The sequence below is a fragment of the Tauraco erythrolophus genome, chromosome 1 (genome assembly GCF_009769465.1).
Source record: "Tauraco erythrolophus isolate bTauEry1 chromosome 1, bTauEry1.pri, whole genome shotgun sequence".
Lineage (NCBI taxonomy): Eukaryota > Metazoa > Chordata > Aves > Musophagiformes > Musophagidae > Tauraco > Tauraco erythrolophus.
In genome coordinates, this window is record NC_141465.1 from 121,229,593 (window position 1) to 121,248,839 (window position 19,247).

The following is a 19,247-nucleotide window of genomic DNA, read 5'->3' on the forward strand; positions in this document are numbered from 1 at the left end:
TGTACTACATAAAGGTGAAGCAAGTGTGTGGCAGACTACAAAGAAGACTTTTCTGAAAGCAAGTGAAAATGAGAATGGAGAACCTTCTATTTGTCCTATTATTATGTGCAGCACTTGCTCGTGCTTTTCCTGCAGATACAAGACAGAATAAAGAAGGCGTGGAGCTTATCCAGGTAAGGAAGGTAGACCTCTGGGGAGGAGATATTTAGCAACTGTTGAGCAGCCATTGTAGTCTCTGGAGTTAGTATATAGTACTTCAGGAGCTAGTCCTGCGAATTCCAGTAGAATGAATAACATGATTGAGTACTGCTCAAAATAGAGGGGGCTGCATTCTGTACCATGATGACAAAGGCTTCTTTAACCTTGATTCATTCTTGGTTTATTTTTTTGTAGAGAACAATTAAAACTAATGATATATTCAGTTATGTGTTGATTCTACAAATTATTAAACAGCCAAGTGAGTCTAGGTTTGATTTATAGTAAGATGGAAATGTGGTTATTTATGTGATTTCTAATATTATGAGACATAACTCTTCATAAAATGAGGGTATTATTTTGTCTGAATTATTACTTTCAAAAAATGTAGGAAAGTGAGATATTACTGTTGAAATTTTGTATTCAGTCATATATTTCAAACAGTTTCTGCACTGCCTGCTCTAAAGGACTCTGGGTAATCCTAGAGCACAGGGTAAGTGGAGCATGTAATACCAGAAAATAATCAATTTATTAGACAAATGCTAATTCTGAATGTAATCTGAATAAACTGAAAAACATTTGTAGTGATAAGATAATACAAAGACCCGTCATTAAGAGAAAATATTCACTCAGTCTTTAACAAACTTTATTACCAGTGCTCCTAAGGAGCAGAAAAAAAAAATAGTAAAGGTACATATCAGAGATGGTATTGGTATAATTTTTATGAGCTTCAAAGTAAGCACCATTGACTGTCCTAAATTATTTTTTTTCATATAGAAGTACCTGGAAAATTATTACGGCTTTAAGAAAGATGGGGAACCTTTCGTTTGGAAAAGTAATAGTCCAATGACTAAGAAAATAAAAGAAATGCAGGAATTCTTTGGTCTAGAGGTGACGGGGAAACTGGATTCTGGCACTTTGGACCTAGTACAGAAACGTCGCTGTGGGTTCCCTGATGTAGCCGGGTTCTCCACCTTTGCAGGAGAGCCAAAATGGGCAAAACAAGTTCTGACATACAGGTAATTATAGAGAAATTCTTAATGCAAGACGGTGTGCTACACAGTGTAAGTTGTAAGAACACAACTCTCTCTCTACCTCATATTTTAAAGGATATTAAACTACACACCAGACTTGCGTCCAACACATGTCAATGCAGCTATCAAGAAAGCATTAAGTGTTTGGAGCAGTGTGACCCCACTGAAATTCATCAAGAAGGACAGAGGTGATGCAGACATAATGATCTCCTTTGCAGCCGGAGGTAATACTCTACGTAACCATTATGAGTTACTGCCAAGTTACCACATATGTGGAGCAGCTGACTTGAAACGCTAACGATTTCTTCTCAAAGATAGCACGTGTCAGTGCTATCTTTGATAGTGTCAGGTTGAACAAGCAGACAGAAAAATACAGTTCCTGCTTAAGGTGCTATGGCTGTAATTCTTGACCACGAGAGGCTTAGAGCTTGTGGGATAGACCCAGGCTCAGAGCATTATGGAGTGGGTAGCTCTAGTTACACTCCTGGAATTAGTCATGTGCTTTGTGTGGGCTAAATAAGTTCTAGACAGACCCAAGGCTTATATTTTTGGCATTGCCCTAAGGGTAAACTTACCAGCAGCATTCTCTCTTTTGTTAGTAGTCAGGCACATACGCTCTCTTCTACTCAGCTCCCCTGTTCCCACCCAAACATACCCACTCATCTGAGCTATGCAGAGTGTGCAGGCACCGCACGTAACCTCTATGTCCTTAAATCCTTTTCTGGAAACTACATTCAAAGGATTACAGTCTTCCTAGGATCTTGCTTCTGCCATCAATACTTAAATTACCGGTCAGGTTCAGGTAACCACCCGATAGCTGCTGACACAGAAAAATTCATGAAAATTTTGCCTTATTAAAAAAAAAAGGAAATTTATTTCAATTTAAACCACATCCTCCTATTCCCTTGCGGCAGCAGTATGTAAATGTCCACTCATTTCTTGAGGAAACCAAGAATTCACTTCTGATGCATCACTTCAAATTTTGCAAAGTTTTCCCTGTGGAAAATAAAGTTTTTGGCAAATCTGCATGGAAGGGAAACTTGAAAGTTTACAGAATCAGCAGAACAGAGTGCTTTGTGCATGGCTGAAATCTGTTACCTCCAGAAGCCCCAGCCAGCTGTGTATGGGACTTGCTTCTTAGGTCACAACGACTTCATCCCCTTTGATGGCCCAGGAGGGTCTATTGCTCATGCCTACGCGCCTGGCAAGGACTTTGGTGGAGATGCTCACTTCGATGAGGACGAAACCTGGACCAAAAGCACAGAGGGTAGGAAATTAAGTTCTTCAAGCTTTTTCTGAAGCAGGTTGTGCATGAAATCAAGGGTGCACTGTCTGATTCCTTTGTTGCTTAAGAACTGCTTAAAAATGGGGCTGATTTGAAGGAGCATTGGGCAATTGGTTTCCATAGCTATAAAAAGCCTCTGAGCCCTCTGGTTTAAAAAGTTAAGACCTCAGCTGAACTTCTGCCATAGAATGAGTAGAGATTTATTTGGGAGGGAGCTGAAGGTCCTGGCAGACCCTTCTCTCCACTCCTCCAACCTGCTTGTCTCTCCCCGCACATTTACATCAACTGCACTAGTCCAGAGTCCTTCTCCCACACTGACTTCTGCAGGATATACAGACTATTTCCTTGTACTCTACTGTCATGATTTCATTATTTTTCTTTCTGACCAGAATTTAATCTCTGAGAGAATTTCCCATAACAGCTTCCCTTGCTTAGGCAAGTAGTTCTGAAACTTCTGACCTACATTATGTCCTTCACATTTTCAGCACAAATGAAAAGACACAGCTCTCCTATTTTGTGTTTTGCTTGTTGTTTTCAGGTACGAACCTGTTTTATGTTGCTGCCCACGAGTTTGGCCATTCACTGGGACTTTTCCATTCCAAAGACCCCAATGCTCTGATGTACCCAGTTTATAGGAAATTTGATCCTTCAGTATTCCCTCTTCATCAGGATGATATTAATGGCATTCAGTACCTCTATGGTAATTCACAATTATTAATCAAGTAGCAATTATAATTTCAAAGACTTTGGAATACCTTTCAGTGACTTTTTTTGTATACTGGATATACCTGAATGAGTTCTCACTTTAATTTCTTCTATAAACTGCTTCTTTTAGGACCATCTTCTGACATCTACAATGACCAAAGGGAATCTACTGAGATAGCAGACCCAACCGAGTCAAAAGATCCTGCACTGCCAAATGCCTGTGGCCTCAATTTGACTTTTGATGCTGTCACCACTTTCCGTGGAGAAATAATGTTCTTCAAAGACAAGTCAGTCAGACTTCTGAAAGTAAAATAGCTGGATATCATTGTTAAATTATGCCTCACAGAATGGAAAAATAACTTTGCACTGAATATCAGCCATTCTAGGCAGGAAGGTGAGACAGGGAATCAGGATAAGAGGTGGGAGGAAAAAACAAAGATGGTGGTGGAGAAATGAGGAGAGAAAGGTATAAGGAGGAAGATCACCTTTGACCAGGTCATGCTATGAATATGATGGGGAAAGATGGCTCCTCTGAAAACATGATCTGTTTTCACGTTAGGCTGTAAGAAAGTTCCAAGTGTTTGGTATATGGGAGAGTTAGCTTAGGTAAAAGGCACCATCAGCCCTGGGATGCTTGACACCTTCATTGCTGTCCTTGCCTTGAGAGAGCAGAGGGTTTACCAGTCTTGATGCCATACCTGCTTGAAGAGCCCTTGCAGTCAATGATTTAGTATAATTAAAAAAGGAAAGGATAATTGATTCAGTGCTAAACTCAGACAAACTCTCTCTCTCCAGGGCATGACAGCCCAAAGACTTGAGGAGAAAGGGTAAAAGAGCTAATTCTCCTCCTTTCCACATGGTAAGGCTGTGCTTCTCTGCTTCAGACCGTACCCAACATCCACATTAACACAAGGTTTGACCTCAGAGTTTTGAGTCCACAAAGCCAACTGTTTTTTGCAGAAGATGCTTACGCACATGGACCATTTCTCTAAGCTGGTGTTGGTAACTCCAGGGTGGGGTTTCATTCCCAAAATCTTATCCCATACCAGCCATGTGAGCCAAGTCTGTCTAGGCTTCCTTTCTGCATAAGGGAAAATTATAACTGTTTTGACAAAACAGTGCATCTGACCTATTTTAGATGTCTGCATCAAGATGAGAGGAATCCCACCATGGAAATAACTTTCTGTTGATATTACAGGGAGCTTAGGGTGGCTAACTCAGAGTGGGTTTAGTCAGATAAATCCTGCCCTGGTTGCCATGATGTGGTTTCATGCATTAATGTGTGTGAACATCTGATTTTATTTCAAACCTGTTCTGTATTTATGTAAGGCATTTTTGGCGCAAGCATCCTGCAGTCAGAACAGCTGAATTTAATTTAATATCTTCATTCTGGCCACGGCTGCCACCTGGTGTTGATGCTGCGTATGAAATTCCTGAAAAAGACGAAACTGTCATTTTTAAAGGTAAAATATTGTCTTGTTATTTTCCTGTGTTGTCTTTCCAAGTAGCCTTGAGAGTTTGTGTCTGGCTTAATAAACACTTGAGCTCCTTCTGTAGGATTCCATGAGCTTTAGTTTAGTCCAATAAGTCAGTGTATTTCAATGACAGAGATAACAAAAATATTATCCAAGATAAGGAACATGTAACTTATTTTTTAATGTCATAGAATCATACAATGGTTTGGGTTGCAAGGGATCTTAAAGATCATCTAGTTCCAACCCCCCTGCCATAGGCAGAGACACCCTCCACTACATCACGTTGCTTAAAGCCTCATCCAACCTGGCCTTGAACACCTCCAGGGATGAAGCATCCACAACTTCTCTGAAATCTATAACAATATAGAAAATCTTCTCTGCCAAAACAAATGTCATTTTTTTCCTTCTTTTATGGAGAATTATCTACTGAATTTAAAAATGATAATACATGCTTCTCCCTAGCTTGTGGAACGCTAACATGAGTATGAAGGAAAACTGAAATTTTGTTTTTCATAACATGTGGTACGAAGAACTATTCTTGCCTTTTTTTTTTGGACTCTAGAACTAGAATGTAGAATATTTTCAAGTAAGAATTATTTTACCTCTGCATTTTTCCATTAAAAGTTTAACTTTCATGAAAAGGATTGTGTCATTCCTAGAAGAAGATTCTGATAACATGTTTTCATGAACTTTGCTTGATAGGGAATGAATTCTGGGTTGTGAGAGGAGATACCGTACTTCTTGGATACCCCAAAAAAATCTACACCCTGGGCTTTTCAAAGGACGTTACTAAAATCGATGCTGCTTTTTATAATGGAAATGAGGGAAAAACATATTACTTCACAGCGGACAAATTTTGGAGGTAATACTTCCTGTACTATTTTCCTAAATAGAGCAAACATATTCATATGATCAATATCCTGTCATGATCTAGGATGCATTAGTCACACACTTTGGGTAATCTCTTTCAGTGTCACAACTCGCTATGGAAAAATATTTGAAAAGGAGGAGAAACAGTGCTTTTAGCTTTGCTTTTAATTGATGTAAATATTTAGCAGCTTAGTTTTTTATTTGTTTGTTCTTTTCATTTAATTGCCTTGGGGGAAAAAAGCCATCCTACAGCTCCACAAGTCAGCTCAGGAAATCAGTCAGAACCTCACGATTTATATCAAAGACATTTCTGTGGAGTAAGAAGGAGTATCCCAGCCTTTTTCCAGTTACCAACAGTTTCAAAAAGTTACTGATAAATGCCACGTACTACAAAGAATTATCTGCTGTGCATGGTTATTATTTCCTCTTCTCAATCCAATTCCTACTGCTCAGGTTTGTGTTACAGGACATATATTTCTAAGAACCAAAGGAGATGCTCCTATAACAGAAGCTGTAACTTTCACGGATGAATGATACAACTTCTCTCTTTCTTGCCACCACAGTGCCGAAGTCACTGCGCATACAGAGATCATCCTGGAGTAACTAGTCAGCCACATGTTTGTAGTTTAAGCAGAAGATCAGACTTCCACATTTTATTTCAAACTCTCACAGCTTGAAGGGCTTCAGCTGAGCAGTTTGTCTGATCATTAAATCTCTTACTAAGCAAAAGAAAATGCTTTCATAAGCCTTCTTATTCCTGCACTGATGGATAAACTGCATTTCACTAAAAATGTAACAGTCTGCTAAATGTAACTTAAGTAAAGAGACTTAAAATAATTTGTAACTTGAGAAAAAATCAGATTTTTCCTGATTAATATTTCTTACATAATGTAAACATGAAAAAAATCTTTTTATAATCTCACAAATCCATTTTATGTTTGACGTAAGATTATGCATCTCTCCTTTACGTCCAGTCTCTTAGAAAAAATATTTAGCATATTTATGATGATAATTAGAATAGTAGGTATTCTTAGAGGTATCTTGAGCTGATGTAAACAGAAGCAATTCTTCCAGTGCAGCTATTAATAGAGTAATAATTATTTATGGCACATCGTGTCTGTCTCGACACTACCTAAATGATATTGAAAGTCTTCAATGAACTTAGTTATCTGTTGGCAGGTAGAAGGTAATGAGGAGAGCTGAATTAATCATGAGTTGTTTGCAGTTTTTATTGACACCAGATTGTTTGTCATTTTTCTCAGTTACGATAAAAGAAGTCAGTCTATGGACAGGAAGCCCATACTGATAAGAGATGCATTTCCAGGAATTAATGGGAAGATCGACGCTGCTTTTCAACATGAAAGTGAGTAACTGTTCGTAATAAAATCTGTATGAAATACTCAGGATCATAGGGCTGAGAGTGCTTGGACAGAAAGAGGCATTTCTAAATGCTGATTATAGTCCTCAGGATGACCCACAAGACCCTGAAATAGTCATGTAACACTCCCACGCTTCACTTTGCCCTCTTAAAAAATATTGATGATATACCTTTAATGACAGGCTGAAAATCACTTCACAACTGGAAAGGCCAGCTCTAAGGAACAGATTGATATGTATTCATGTTGATGTACACCTCACACCATGAAGAGCACCACTCAAGACAGTGACATCTCAACAACATAAGGTCTACCTGCTGTGAGCAAGGCTATCACAGCCTGACCCTCTGACATAAAATGCCACTGCTTTGAGAACACAGATTGGCACTAGCTTCTCCTGCATGAGGGAGAATGTTACTTAGACAGGGAGATGCTGGAACAGACTCAAGAGTACATCCAACTGCCCAGTTGTCTCCCGGCTCCTCATTTCTTGATCATCAAAACCTATGCATCTTAATTGCTTCCCAGTAAATCTATCATCAGCTTCCTTCAAAATGAGTCTTACATGTGGTGCTGGGGATACTTAACTTCAGCCCTCGCTCCTGGAGGGCAGTGTGGACACAGCTGCCCCAGGTTGGATCTCTCCTTCCCTGCACGGTCTCTGGCCGCACCTGGCAAGCTTGTGCCTGCTCACACCTTGCCATGCCCTGTGCACACTTCAGGCTCTGCGATACCCACAGGTGGCTAGAAACACACCCTTCTGGAAGTGTTGCGTAACATAGCCGTTGAGTAACAGCAAAAGTTTTGAACTGCAGAAGCACACAGGATAAATTTTTTGTAGAGTCACCTCATGGGATTCATTAAGTATGTTATTCAGTGCATGCATGGCTGGTTTCCTATGGAAGGTGTCTCCATGTCACTGCGCACCATTTTGCAGAGGTTACATCTGGGAGCAGATGCTGTTGGTAGCATAAGTGCGTCCAAAGTTTTTTTGAGCTTTCTGGATGTTGTTCAAGCATATTAATCTTTACACCTGCAATAGTATAATTCATCTGTTTGTTTTTTCCCCAGACTACTTTTATTTCTTCCATGGAAGAAAGCAATTTGAATTTGACCCTGATAAGAAGAGAATTACACGCCTCCTAAAGACAAACTTCTGGTTTCCGTGTTAAGAAAATGAAACCTGTAATAGTCTTGGAAAGAATGCAGTGTTACTACACTAGAAACACTTTTTGGTTTATAAATATATGGAACATGGAAGTACTTAAGCATCAGTCATCAAACTTCGGGCCCTGCACAATTTGTGTTTCTGTAAATAAGAGAAAAACAGTATTAAACATACTGATGTGAATATATGTACATAATTAACATCAGGATTGCTAGCTTGCCAAAGAATAAAGCAGATTTTACTTTTGATACAAAATTGTGTCCTGTTTTATTTTTACCACCATTTTCTTTTTGCTAGTCATGCTGTACATCGCCCTACACAGACCCCCACTAGCCAGGAGTCCACGTCAAAGAGGATTTCTCTTCCTAGAGCTAGGATTGCTTTCAACCAGTCTTAGATATTTCAAAATTAAGCGAGCAGGCTAATCAAAGTTACCGCTCATAATTATGGAGAGAAAGACAGGAGCTCCAGAGAGCAATTCCTCCCAGCCTGAGGCGAGTGCCTAGGGATGGAAGTGCTCCTTTTCATTACTGACTGGAGATGCAGCCTGTTTGAGCAGTTTATGTTAGACATCTGACTATAGAAGGCTCAGCTTAAAGTGTGATGAATCCTACCCAAGATATGTATTGATATATACGTGATGAAAGACTCATTTTCACAAACACAGGAGCAGAGGGGCACATTAGCATGTAGGGGAGCCTCTGTTGTCCCCGATCTGCCTCCACTTCTCTCCACGCTCCTGGGGGAGCACCCATGGGCTGGAGGACATTCATCACCATCTGTCGACTGGAGAGGGTCCCCATCATCTCACAGGCTGAGGGATCACTGCCAGGGTGACAGGGATCAGTCAGGGGAAGAGCATTTGGGCATTTTATAGAATTTATTATGCCATGTTTGAAAGAGACTGTGGGAATTGTGCAAAATTTATTATGGGATAATTAGGGGAAAGACCAAAGGTGGGGAAATGGAAGGCTCAAGGTAGATTGGGGAGGAACAGGTTTGGAAGAATAGAGGGATAAGATGATGAAGAGTGCTGGTTGTGTGCAAACAGGCTGCAGATCAGTGTGCTGTTTTGGCCATGCCCTACACATTCAATCCTGTCTTCTCAGTAAATCCCACCTTATGTGTGGATGAGTTCTTTCTACATGTGTTTGGGTGAACTTCAACCAGCCTGGCTATCAAGTAGGTTAAGAGGTCTGAGTACTAGCAGCTGGAGAATGGCTGCAAGCTGTGGGGATTCACATATATTGGATGAACTACTTAGGGATATGGTTTAATGGGGATTAGGGACAGTTGGACTCGATGATCTCTAAGGTCTTTTCCAACCTAGAAATCTATGAAATCTATGAAATCTATAACTAGGCATACAGGAGGTGTGGGGCAGCTACTGGGAGGACTGCATGTCTGAGCCTGGCTGCTGAGGACATCCACACTGTTTGAATTTCCATGTCGATGTTTCACCAGTGGATGGAAGTCGTCATGAGCCAGAGAGGAGGAATGGGATGGAGCCACCTATCCTTTTCATATTTGTCGGAGTGCTCCATACTTTCTGTCTGTGAGGATCTCTGTGGTCAGCCTCACAGCTCTGTGGACCCGGGGGACAGACATGCAGAGGCTGCCAGTTCAGCACTGCTGACAATAATCTCCCTGCTGCTGAAGATAGGAATCACTTGCTAAATGCTCCACAGGGGCCCATAAGTAGGCAGATAGACAGCTAGCAAGATCTAAGGTATTAGAGAAGGTATCTTTTCTTTTACACATGTAAAAAAATCTCTCCCAGTAGCCACTGTCTCCTCCTCATCAGAAAACTTCCCTAAAAAAAAAAAAAAAAAAAGAAAAAAAAGAAAAAAAAAAACATGGAAGATATAGTTCTTCTATTTGATTTCTCTTCTCCGTGAATCACAGAATCGCAGAATGATTGAGGTTGGGTAGGCCTTTGGAGGTCATCTAGTCCAACACTGCTGCTCAAGGAAGACCACACAGAGTGGGTCACCCAAGCTCTAGGTGGTCTTTGGAGATACTGTTTTTGCATATATCCAAAGAGGAAGACTCAAACACCTTACTGGGCAACCTGTGTCAGCGCTTGGTCACCCTCATAGTAAAAAAGTGTTCCCTGATGTTCAGAGGGCACCTCCTGTGTTTCAGTTTGTGTCCATTGCCTCTGGCCACATCAGGACAAGGCAGTTGCGTTGGTTTTATACATACAATTGTATTGTATGAATGCAATACATATGGAATATTTCTTCTGTTGTATTTTTAAAACCAGTAGTAGCAGAACTACTCTAATGGGGCACGCCATCATGGATTTAGACTCTGAGCAAACTTTATCTGAACTCCGTCAAGGTCCAAAATATATTATGGCACTCTCAGTCTCGCAAGACAAATACTGCTGCTGCACCCTGCTGTGGAGGTGCCAAACCACACTCTGCTGACCAGGGAGTAAAAATGATTAGTTCTAATTACAGCACTTCCAGAAAAGGAAATTAGTAAGTCTGATTGGTGTCTGATATTGTCAAGGTCAGGGAAGCAGATTCAAGTCTTCTAACTTGAATGTTTCTACTGAATTTAGTAGGAAATATTTCAGTGCTGTCAATTTGTTCCTTATTATTCACCTCATGCTGTTCTTGTTTTCTAATTCTGGTTTTCCTTCATGTTTCTTATACGGCTTTCTGAGTGGTATCACAACTGCAAGGCTTAATCAGTCCATGCTATAACACTAAAAGCCAAAAAAGATGTATGAACTGTTTGGCTCACAATTTATAGATTTTTAGCTCTTTAAGGAAATTTCTAACTGCCTCTGAGTTAGGGCATTTTGCCTACATCTGGATGTGTCTGTTAGCCTTTTGTTTGCCAAGTACTCCATAGTGTGTCCATCAGACATAATCTAGGAGGTCCAACATGGAAGGCCCAACATTGTCTACCTCAGGAAAAACAAAAACAAAAACAAAAACAAAAACAAAAACCAACAGTTTGGTTTGGATGTTCTTTTTCTTACCATTTATTTGTTTTCTTGGTTTCACACCCTTGCCCTGCCTGGAAGCGACAAATGCCCTTTCATATTGCTCTTGGCATGGTTACGTATGTATTATCACAATAGGTAGGGCCGTGGTAGTGAACCAAAAAGCTATTGTGTAATCATTTGGACATCTAGAACTAAAAGACCCCAGAGAGCTTTCCACCTAAGTAAAATAGACAGAGGTACCTGATACATTCTGGCAGAAAAGAACAAAATTAAAATGAGCCCATTTCATACTGTTTGCAGGAAGTTGTTCCCAGTAAAAAGTTGGCTTGGGTTTAAGGAAACATGGAGAAAAAAAGCCCTTTCTTGATGACAGAGGCAGCAGATTGGTGGTTCAGAAGTGCTGAAGGCAACTCAGAACTAAAAAGACTCATCTTTCAGTTGCCATTGGTATTCCAGAGAAAAGAGTTAAAAGCTATCAAGGTGCAGACTTTGTTACCAGATGATTCCCTGGCAGCCTCTGAACTGTTGTCTGGCTGGTCTCCAACCAGACACTGTCCCGCACGACATTCTTCTCTCTAAACTAGAGAGGCATGGGTTTGATGGATGGACCACTCGGTGGATAAGGAATTGGCTCAATGGCCGCACTCAGAGAGTAGTGGTCAACAGCTCGATGTCCAAGTGGAGACCAGTCATGAGTGGCGTCCCTCAGGGGTCCGTGTTGGGCCCGGCCCTCTTCAACATCTTTGTCGGTGACGTGGACAGTGGCATGGAGTGCACCCTCAGCAAGTTCGCCGATGACATCAAGCTGTGTGGTGCTGTCAACACACTGGAAGGGAGGGATGCCATCCAGAGGGACCTCGACAGGCTGGAGAGGTGGGCCCGTACCAACCTCATGAAGTTCAACCAGGCCAAATGTAAGGTCCTACATCTGGGTCGTGGCAATCCCAGGCACAAATACAGACTGGGTGGTGAATGGATCGAGAGCAGCCCTGAGGAGAAGGACTTGGGAGTACTGGTGGACGAGAAGCTCAATATGAGCCGGCAATGTGCTCTTGCAGCCCAGAAGGCCAACTGCATCCTGGGCTGCATCAAGAGGAGCGTGGCCAGCAGGTCGAGAGAGGTGATTCTTCCCCTCTACTCTGCCCTCGTGAGACCTCACCTGGAGTACTGCGTCCAGTTCTGGAGCCCCCAACATAAGAAGGACATGGACCAGTTGGAGAGGGTCCAGAGGAGGGCCGCGAAGATGATAAGAGGGCTGGAGCACCTTTCCTATGAGGACAGGCTGAAAGAGTTGGGACTGTTCAGCCTGGAGAAGAGGAGGCTCCAGGGTGACCTTATAGCGGTCTTCCAGTACCTCAAGGGGGCCTACAGGAAAGATGTGGAGAGGCTGTTCAGGAGGGCCTGTTGTGATAGGACAAGGGGTAATGGTTTTAAAATAGAGGGAGGTAGATTCAGATTGGATATTAGGAAAAATTTTTTTACCATGAGAGTTGTAGAACACTGGAACAGGTTGCCCAGAGAGGTGGTGGATGCTCCATCCCTGGAGACGTTCAAGGCCAGGTTGGACGAGGCCCTGAGCAACCTGATCTAGTTGGAGATGTCCCTGTTCCTTGCAGGGGGGTTGGACTAGATGACCTTTGAAGGTCCCTTCCAGCCCTAACCATTCTATGATTCTATGATTCTACGTTTGCTCCTTGCCAGCAAGACAATTGCTCTTGCAAGGTCACAAGCAGTAGCTGTCTCACAGGATGTTTTGGTGTTGGTGCCGTGCATCCCACTAGGGGTCTATGAACCTGTAGCAATTCCAGTATGTCCCAAATGGCCCAGAGCCCCAGGGCATATGCACATTTATTTTGCAGATCAGTGCAGAAACATCGATCTCTTCTTACTGCCTCTTTCAGGGCAAGTTTTACATCTGCACAACTGTGTAACAACAGGCAGGTTCAGAGGCAAAGGCCTTCAAGTTAGCAAGGTTGGCTCTGCAAGGCATCCCAGGGCCTGTCTGCCATCAGCAAAGTCCTGCGTGGGACACAACAGAGCAGGTTCCCAGCCCAGGTAACAGGTTAACTGTGGGGACGAAGAATGTGATTTGATTTTCCTCTGTGTTACAGGTGGTTGGCATGGAAAGTGGCACTCCTTCCTTTCTCTTCATTGATGATGTTATGTCTGAGACTGTGCAAGTCACTGAGGTGTAACTCTGGCACTGCCCCAGTCTGTGACTTGTCACGTTGAATTGCCCTTGTACAATAAAATAATAAGGACTGATTCAGCACCTGACATCCTGAGCCCTATCGCAGTGGCCTTTGGACTTCAATCTGGTTTGAACTCTACCACTGTGCTCCTAACACTGCCCAGCACAGCACCTTGGCTCATTGTCGTGGGTTATGTTGAACCGCCCCACACACAGCCGGTCACTCCCCCTCCCCCACCCCCAGGAATGAGGGAGAGAATTAAAGGATAAACGTGAAACCCGTGGGTTGAGATAAGAGTGATTTAATACAGATGATTTAATACAATGTAGGTGCTCACCACCCCTCGTATGCGAAGCCCGTCTCGTCCCGAAAACTGCAAATCCCGGACGAACGCGAGGCCCCGAAATAGAGAGGGGCAGAGAGGGAGAGAAAGAGAGAGAGAGAAAGAAAAAAAAACAGCAGAGCAACAGCGCAGCAAGCGCAAAAGAGCAAAAGTGCAAAAAGAGCAAAAGCGCAAAAGCCCTTCTTCCCGGCTGACCCTCGTTTTTATACTGGGCATGACGCTGCATGATATGGAATACTAATTGGCCAGTTTGGCCCTCAGTCTTAAGTTCCACACAAATGACAAGGGGAATCGTGTCCCCCTTGTCCCAGCTATGCTCCCCCCTTATCCTGCCGTGTTTCTGTACTCCGCACACTGAAAAGTCCTTGGAGTTTCACTTCCAACCACAAACATCAGCTTGCTATCAACATTCTTCTCAGAGTGAGCCTCTGAGTGAAACCAAAACAGGGAGCTCTTCTGGCTGTTAAAAAAAAAACTCTGTCCCAGCTAAAACTGGGACACTCATAAACAGAGTGACTGATCATTCTCTTGGAGCAGAATCAACAGCACTTCTTTAAAGGAAATGTTTAACATCGAGTGACGTTAAGCCACAAGGTTGTGCAAACTTTAAGATATCTGACTTGTAGGGTTGCCTTTGACTTTTTCATCTTGGTGTCAAAATGTACTTGGCTCATTAAGAGAAAATTCTTAATGAATTCTCTAACTTCATGTGAATATTTGCAACCAGCTGAACGTTGCCGCACAGTGACATGATTTATGTCTTTGATACTTCAGTCTTTACATGAAAAGTGATATCCTTCAAGGAAAATAACTTGTTTCAGGATAATATGCTGGATTTGCAGAAAGATTTTTATTTTGTTGCTTCAAAATAGTTTGGAAACACATTAAGATTGGGATATGCATAAGAGCACAGAATGGACACAGAAGTACTTCTTGCAAGAATGATGGCTGTACTTTGTAGTGTCACCTGCTACTGAGAAAGCAATTGCAAACATCACTGTGACAAATTATAACAGTAAACAATTCATAGAATTATGAAGTACCATTTTTAATTTTTGTAATATTAAAATTACAGAACTACCAATCAAAGTTCCCTTTTCTACAGTAATTCTGTAGGAAGACTTTGATTTAGAAAAATCCCACCATGATTCATACTGTGAATTTATTTTTTCATTCTTTAGTCAGAGGTGTGGGTGGAAGTTTCTCCTTGGGGATAGAAGGACGAAAGCCATTGAAAAATTTTAAAACATTCTCAGAAAGAACTAGAGGAAAAGGTAAATAGCTTGAAGAGTCAAATGCAAGCCCTAGGTAAGTGAGGTACAAAGTAAATGGAAATCACTGAGGCAGAAAATTGTCTGAGGCTGGGAAACTCTTCTAGAGAAATATGTCTCCTCTTACGCTTCTGTCTAAATGTCCTTTTCAGTTAATGCTGGGAAGGGGAAACATGCTGAGAGACCTTTGACAGTGCTTACATTCGCATGCAGACTTAATGAAGAAGGAACAGTGAGCAGAGTTCCTAGGAAAAGGACAATTAGAGGCCTCTTATCTCAACACAAACAACAAGAGTGCAGTTTTACTGAGGAAGAAGTGTGCAAATAAAGCAGGATGATTGCTAGTACAGGGACACACAAGCCTGTACTGCCTGGGTATACAATGGAAAAACTCTTGAAAACGCTGGCCCTCAGCACCAGTGTCAACTGTGTCTTCCTTAGGCAACCAGTTTGGGTTTAGCAGTGATTTAGCAGATCGGTCTCAGACCTGGCAGGGTGATTCAGGGTGACCTGAATACCCGTGGTCCAGGCAAAAGCTGTCTCTGAAGAACAATTAGGGGTAGGAAAGGGCAAAGTTTACATCTCTCCATTGGTTACATGGAGATTTTAGGCAAACTTCAGGCAGGGCCAATGTGTTAGGAGTTGTCCAAATCTGGTACCCTGACAAAGGTGAAGCTGCTGCACATTCCTGCCCCCAGGTCCAGTCAGCAGTGAGGCTGAGCATGTATTCCCAGTAGGCACATGCACATGCACACACACACACACACACATACACATATGTGCACCCAGGTACACACACGGAAAGACACTACGGATCCTCCAGCAGCTGGTCTCAGACACCCTGTCCATCCAGCAGCTGCACTGGGATGTACAAGTGTCCCCTGACACCTCATGCACACACACAAACAGGTCTACCTGTCAAGTCCACATCCCACAGACTCCCCAGTTGCTGGCTTGGGCTACTGGTCCCTCCAGTAGCCAACTCACAGAACCCTGGTCTCTCCACTATCCAGGCCTGTCTTTTGGCCACTTTGACACCCAGCTCCCAACCTCTTACCCTACTCAATGGCTCATCCAGCTGGATATTCGCTAGTGCTCACACACATACATATGTACTCAATTTACATGCATGCACCCTGGTCTCTCCAGTCACAGCACCACAGACACAGCGATCTCCAATCCCTGGTCCCACCCCAGAGACTGTCACTGAGACCCCTGACAGCCCCCTGCACACAGGGCAGAGCCACTGACCTGGAAAAATAGCTAGAAATGGGGTTTAGTGAGAGACCATGTCAGACTGTGCCAGTCAGGTTCAGGTGCAACACAACAGTCTTACAAGCAAAGTGAGAGACTGTGTAGACACCAGTTGACACTCAGAAAAAAATTCTCCTGTATTTCGAGGGGTCCCAGTTTCATTTTGGCGTATTCATGTCTCCTTCTGTTGAGTTGTGTGGGTTTTTTTGTTTGAAGGCAAGTGCTTGCAAAGGAGAAGGTGGCAATGTGGTAGCTGTCATACCATGGGAAGAGCAGATGACTGAAACCTCTCCTTCCCTCATTCAAGAGAGATGTGCTGAAGGACACGCAGTAGGAAGCCCATGCAGACAGTGAACTGGGACATGACTTCGTAGCCCAACACTGTGGAAATTCCCAAGACAGAGGGAAGCCACTGCTTCTGCTTCCTCTTCCTGATGCTGCTTAAGGTTTTACACTGGATGACTCTTCAAATACATAAACAGTTCCCACAGCTAGTGCTGGAATCCAGGACGCTCAAGTCATGCCACTGGCTGCTTTGGGAAGTCATTTATTTAAAATTTCCTGGAAAACAACCAGATGTCCCTTCTCACTCTCTGCCTGACTCAATATCCTCTCGATCACATTAAAATTTGGCCATAGACCCTTTGCAGAAACGTTCAAGGCAGCAGAACCTGCGTGTGTAAGCCGCCATGCAAGATTTCCTAACATTCCCTTCTCAGTCACCAGACGCATCTGATTAATCTACATCTCTTCTTTGCTTATATGTGTTCAAACATGTCTATGATGCCTTCAAAAAATAAAAGAAAAAAGGATAGAAGAAATAAGGAGTTAATAAGGAGTCTTAGGAAAAAAAAAAAAAAAGCAAGAAAGGAAGGTATTGAATCAGGAACTACATAAACCAGCCTATAGAAACACATGAAGAAGAAATATTTACAGGGAGAAAATGCTAGTTTAGAAACAGAGTTAGAGAAGTTAAGCAGCATTTCACAAAACCCAGGATCATGTGACTTGTAGGAAAGACTTTGGAGAAATATTCAACATACACAATTCTTTTTGTTCCTGTCTGAAAATCAAGATGGATTAAGAATAATCAACAATGACGTTTCCTTGGACTATGAACCATGAAGCTCAATCTCTTTACATCTACAAAAGCTGTACCATTTGAAAAATTATTGCACTAGTCATTTCAAATACCAACACTAGACTGTTGCTTCTGCTTTTGAACTGTCCTGTATTAGTCAGTCACTCCAGACAAACAATTTGACTTCCACTGGAAGGTGTAAAGTAATTTGCTTTTCCCAGGAATGGTGTCCGCTTTGCTGAACCTAGATATAATTAGGGGGTGCTACACTACAGTGAGTGTAGAATCATATACTAAGTACATTATTTTTCCCTGAGGTTTGGGAAACTAAATGAAGTGCTTCCCAGCACAATTAAAATTTTCATCCTATATTGAGCTCCTTCAGGCTAAAACTTGCTCATATATCAGAAAAAAATTATAATGGTACGTATTTGCATTTCTCCCTTTCACACTAACATCTACTGTTTCCATTTTAAGATACACAAAAAACCCTCTCGAGGTTTCCAAAGAGGTTCTTCAACAAGGACAGCAACACCAAAACCATTCTGAAAGATGTCCAGCCTGTATTTGATGGCTTTCAGAGTTAGCAAACATGCAGCCACTTCAGGTCATATACTCTGGTGCTTAGCTGTCCTTGAAGTTAGAAATGTTTCCCTGAATTTAGAGGTCTACACTGTAGGTTTCCACATGTGTCCTGGGTATTTGAACTTCTCTTATCATTGATAGAGACCTAGTGAATACAGTCAATGAAGTATACTGAGAAATTCATCTTATCTTAAATTCCATGTCATAAGGTCAGTTGAATCACTCTCTAGAATCTGTTGTCCAAGACGAGAGCTCAGACACCTAAATAACTTGTGGATATCTACATGACGAAAAACTTAAAGCTAATTCCACCTCATTATTCAGTTGCCTGTACTTGAGACACCCACCTGAGGCTGGCTGCCATGACACAGGAGCTATGGAGACCTACATCCTTCCAGGGCAGGTGGGATTCCCTACAGTGTCTTGAGTAGCACTAATGCTCAGGCAGCCGAATCCCAAACTTCATGTCTAAACTTAATCACTGTTGTTTAAGACCATTCTAGAGTTTTGGAGAACAGTCACTGCTTCCCTCTCAGGAAAAACATTTCATATATTTAACAGCTTTTTTCACAGCTCCCCTTGGTCTTCTCTCCATGAAACAGTGAACACAGAGTCTCAAAATAGTTACTTCAATCTTCCTTTTCCACACTCGCAAAAATTCCTGTTGGGCTTCATGGAGTCTTTCTGATCATCCCTCTGCCTGGATTGAAACATGCTATTGCAGCTGAGACCTTATTTGTGCTGGCAAGAGTATAAACATTACTTTACTTACCGTACATATGGGAACCCAGTTTATGCATTCCAGTAACATGGCTGATTTTTGTTAATATCAGTCAAAAAATGTCGAATCATTTTAGCACTCAGTTTTGCTAGCATCACAAGATTGTTTTAGATAGAATTTTTACTTAGCTCATGACAACTCTCCTGGAGTTACGATGCTTATTTTTCCCAGATGAGATTGGTTCTTTGCACTGTTGTTTATATTGTATTATTATTATATATTATGACATAATATGCTATATTTTGTTAAATGTTAAAACATATGTATCATATAAATAACATAATGTTATTCATTATAATATATTATGCTACTGTTACATGTTATTTCCTACTATTTCGCCAATCCGTCAAGACCTTATGCCATAAATAGTCTAAATTAATTATTTCACAAAAATTATGAAAGGTACCTCATTTTACCTGAAAAGCATTTCCTTATTTATTAAATACACTACAAAATTGGCCAAAACAGAAGGCTCAGGCAAAATAAGGACAGTAACATTAAACACATTGCGTAACTACCTGATGATGAAGCTGCTATGCATCATTTTTACTAATCAGAGGATATTATACAGCATGAGTCAGCCTGTTGCTGATTGACAAATTAGCTATATAAACAGAGCTGTGAAGTGTGTTCAGTCACTCAAGAGTGAAACTGAGGCAGACAACCTTAG

The 19,247-nt window shown here is 41.8% G+C and overlaps 1 protein-coding gene across 1 annotated transcript; it reads left to right on the plus strand.

Moving 5' to 3' along the window:
• Window positions 1–68: 68 nt before the first annotated feature.
• Window positions 69–8,112, plus strand: LOC104370765 (stromelysin-1). The gene is made up of 10 exons (XM_009980622.2): window positions 69–173; window positions 973–1,214; window positions 1,305–1,453; window positions 2,371–2,496; window positions 3,053–3,214; window positions 3,350–3,506; window positions 4,549–4,682; window positions 5,397–5,556; window positions 6,827–6,927; window positions 8,012–8,112. The coding sequence occupies exons 1-10, from the start codon at window positions 69–71 to the stop codon at window positions 8,110–8,112; spliced, it is 1,437 nt and encodes a 478-aa protein (XP_009978924.2).
• The last annotated feature ends 11,135 nt before the right edge of the window (window positions 8,113–19,247 follow it).

Bases quoted from the DNA above. Each gene is read 5' to 3' on its own strand.
- LOC104370765 (XM_009980622.2), top strand. From the start codon at position 69: ATGAGAATGGAGAACCTTCTATTTGTCCTATTATTATGTGCAGCACTT. The intron at 1,454-2,370 runs GTAATACTCTAC...CTTGCTTCTTAG, and splicing joins GATCTCCTTTGCAGCCGGAG to GTCACAACGACTTCATCCCC. The intron at 6,928-8,011 runs GTGAGTAACTGT...TTTTTTCCCCAG, and splicing joins CGCTGCTTTTCAACATGAAA to ACTACTTTTATTTCTTCCAT.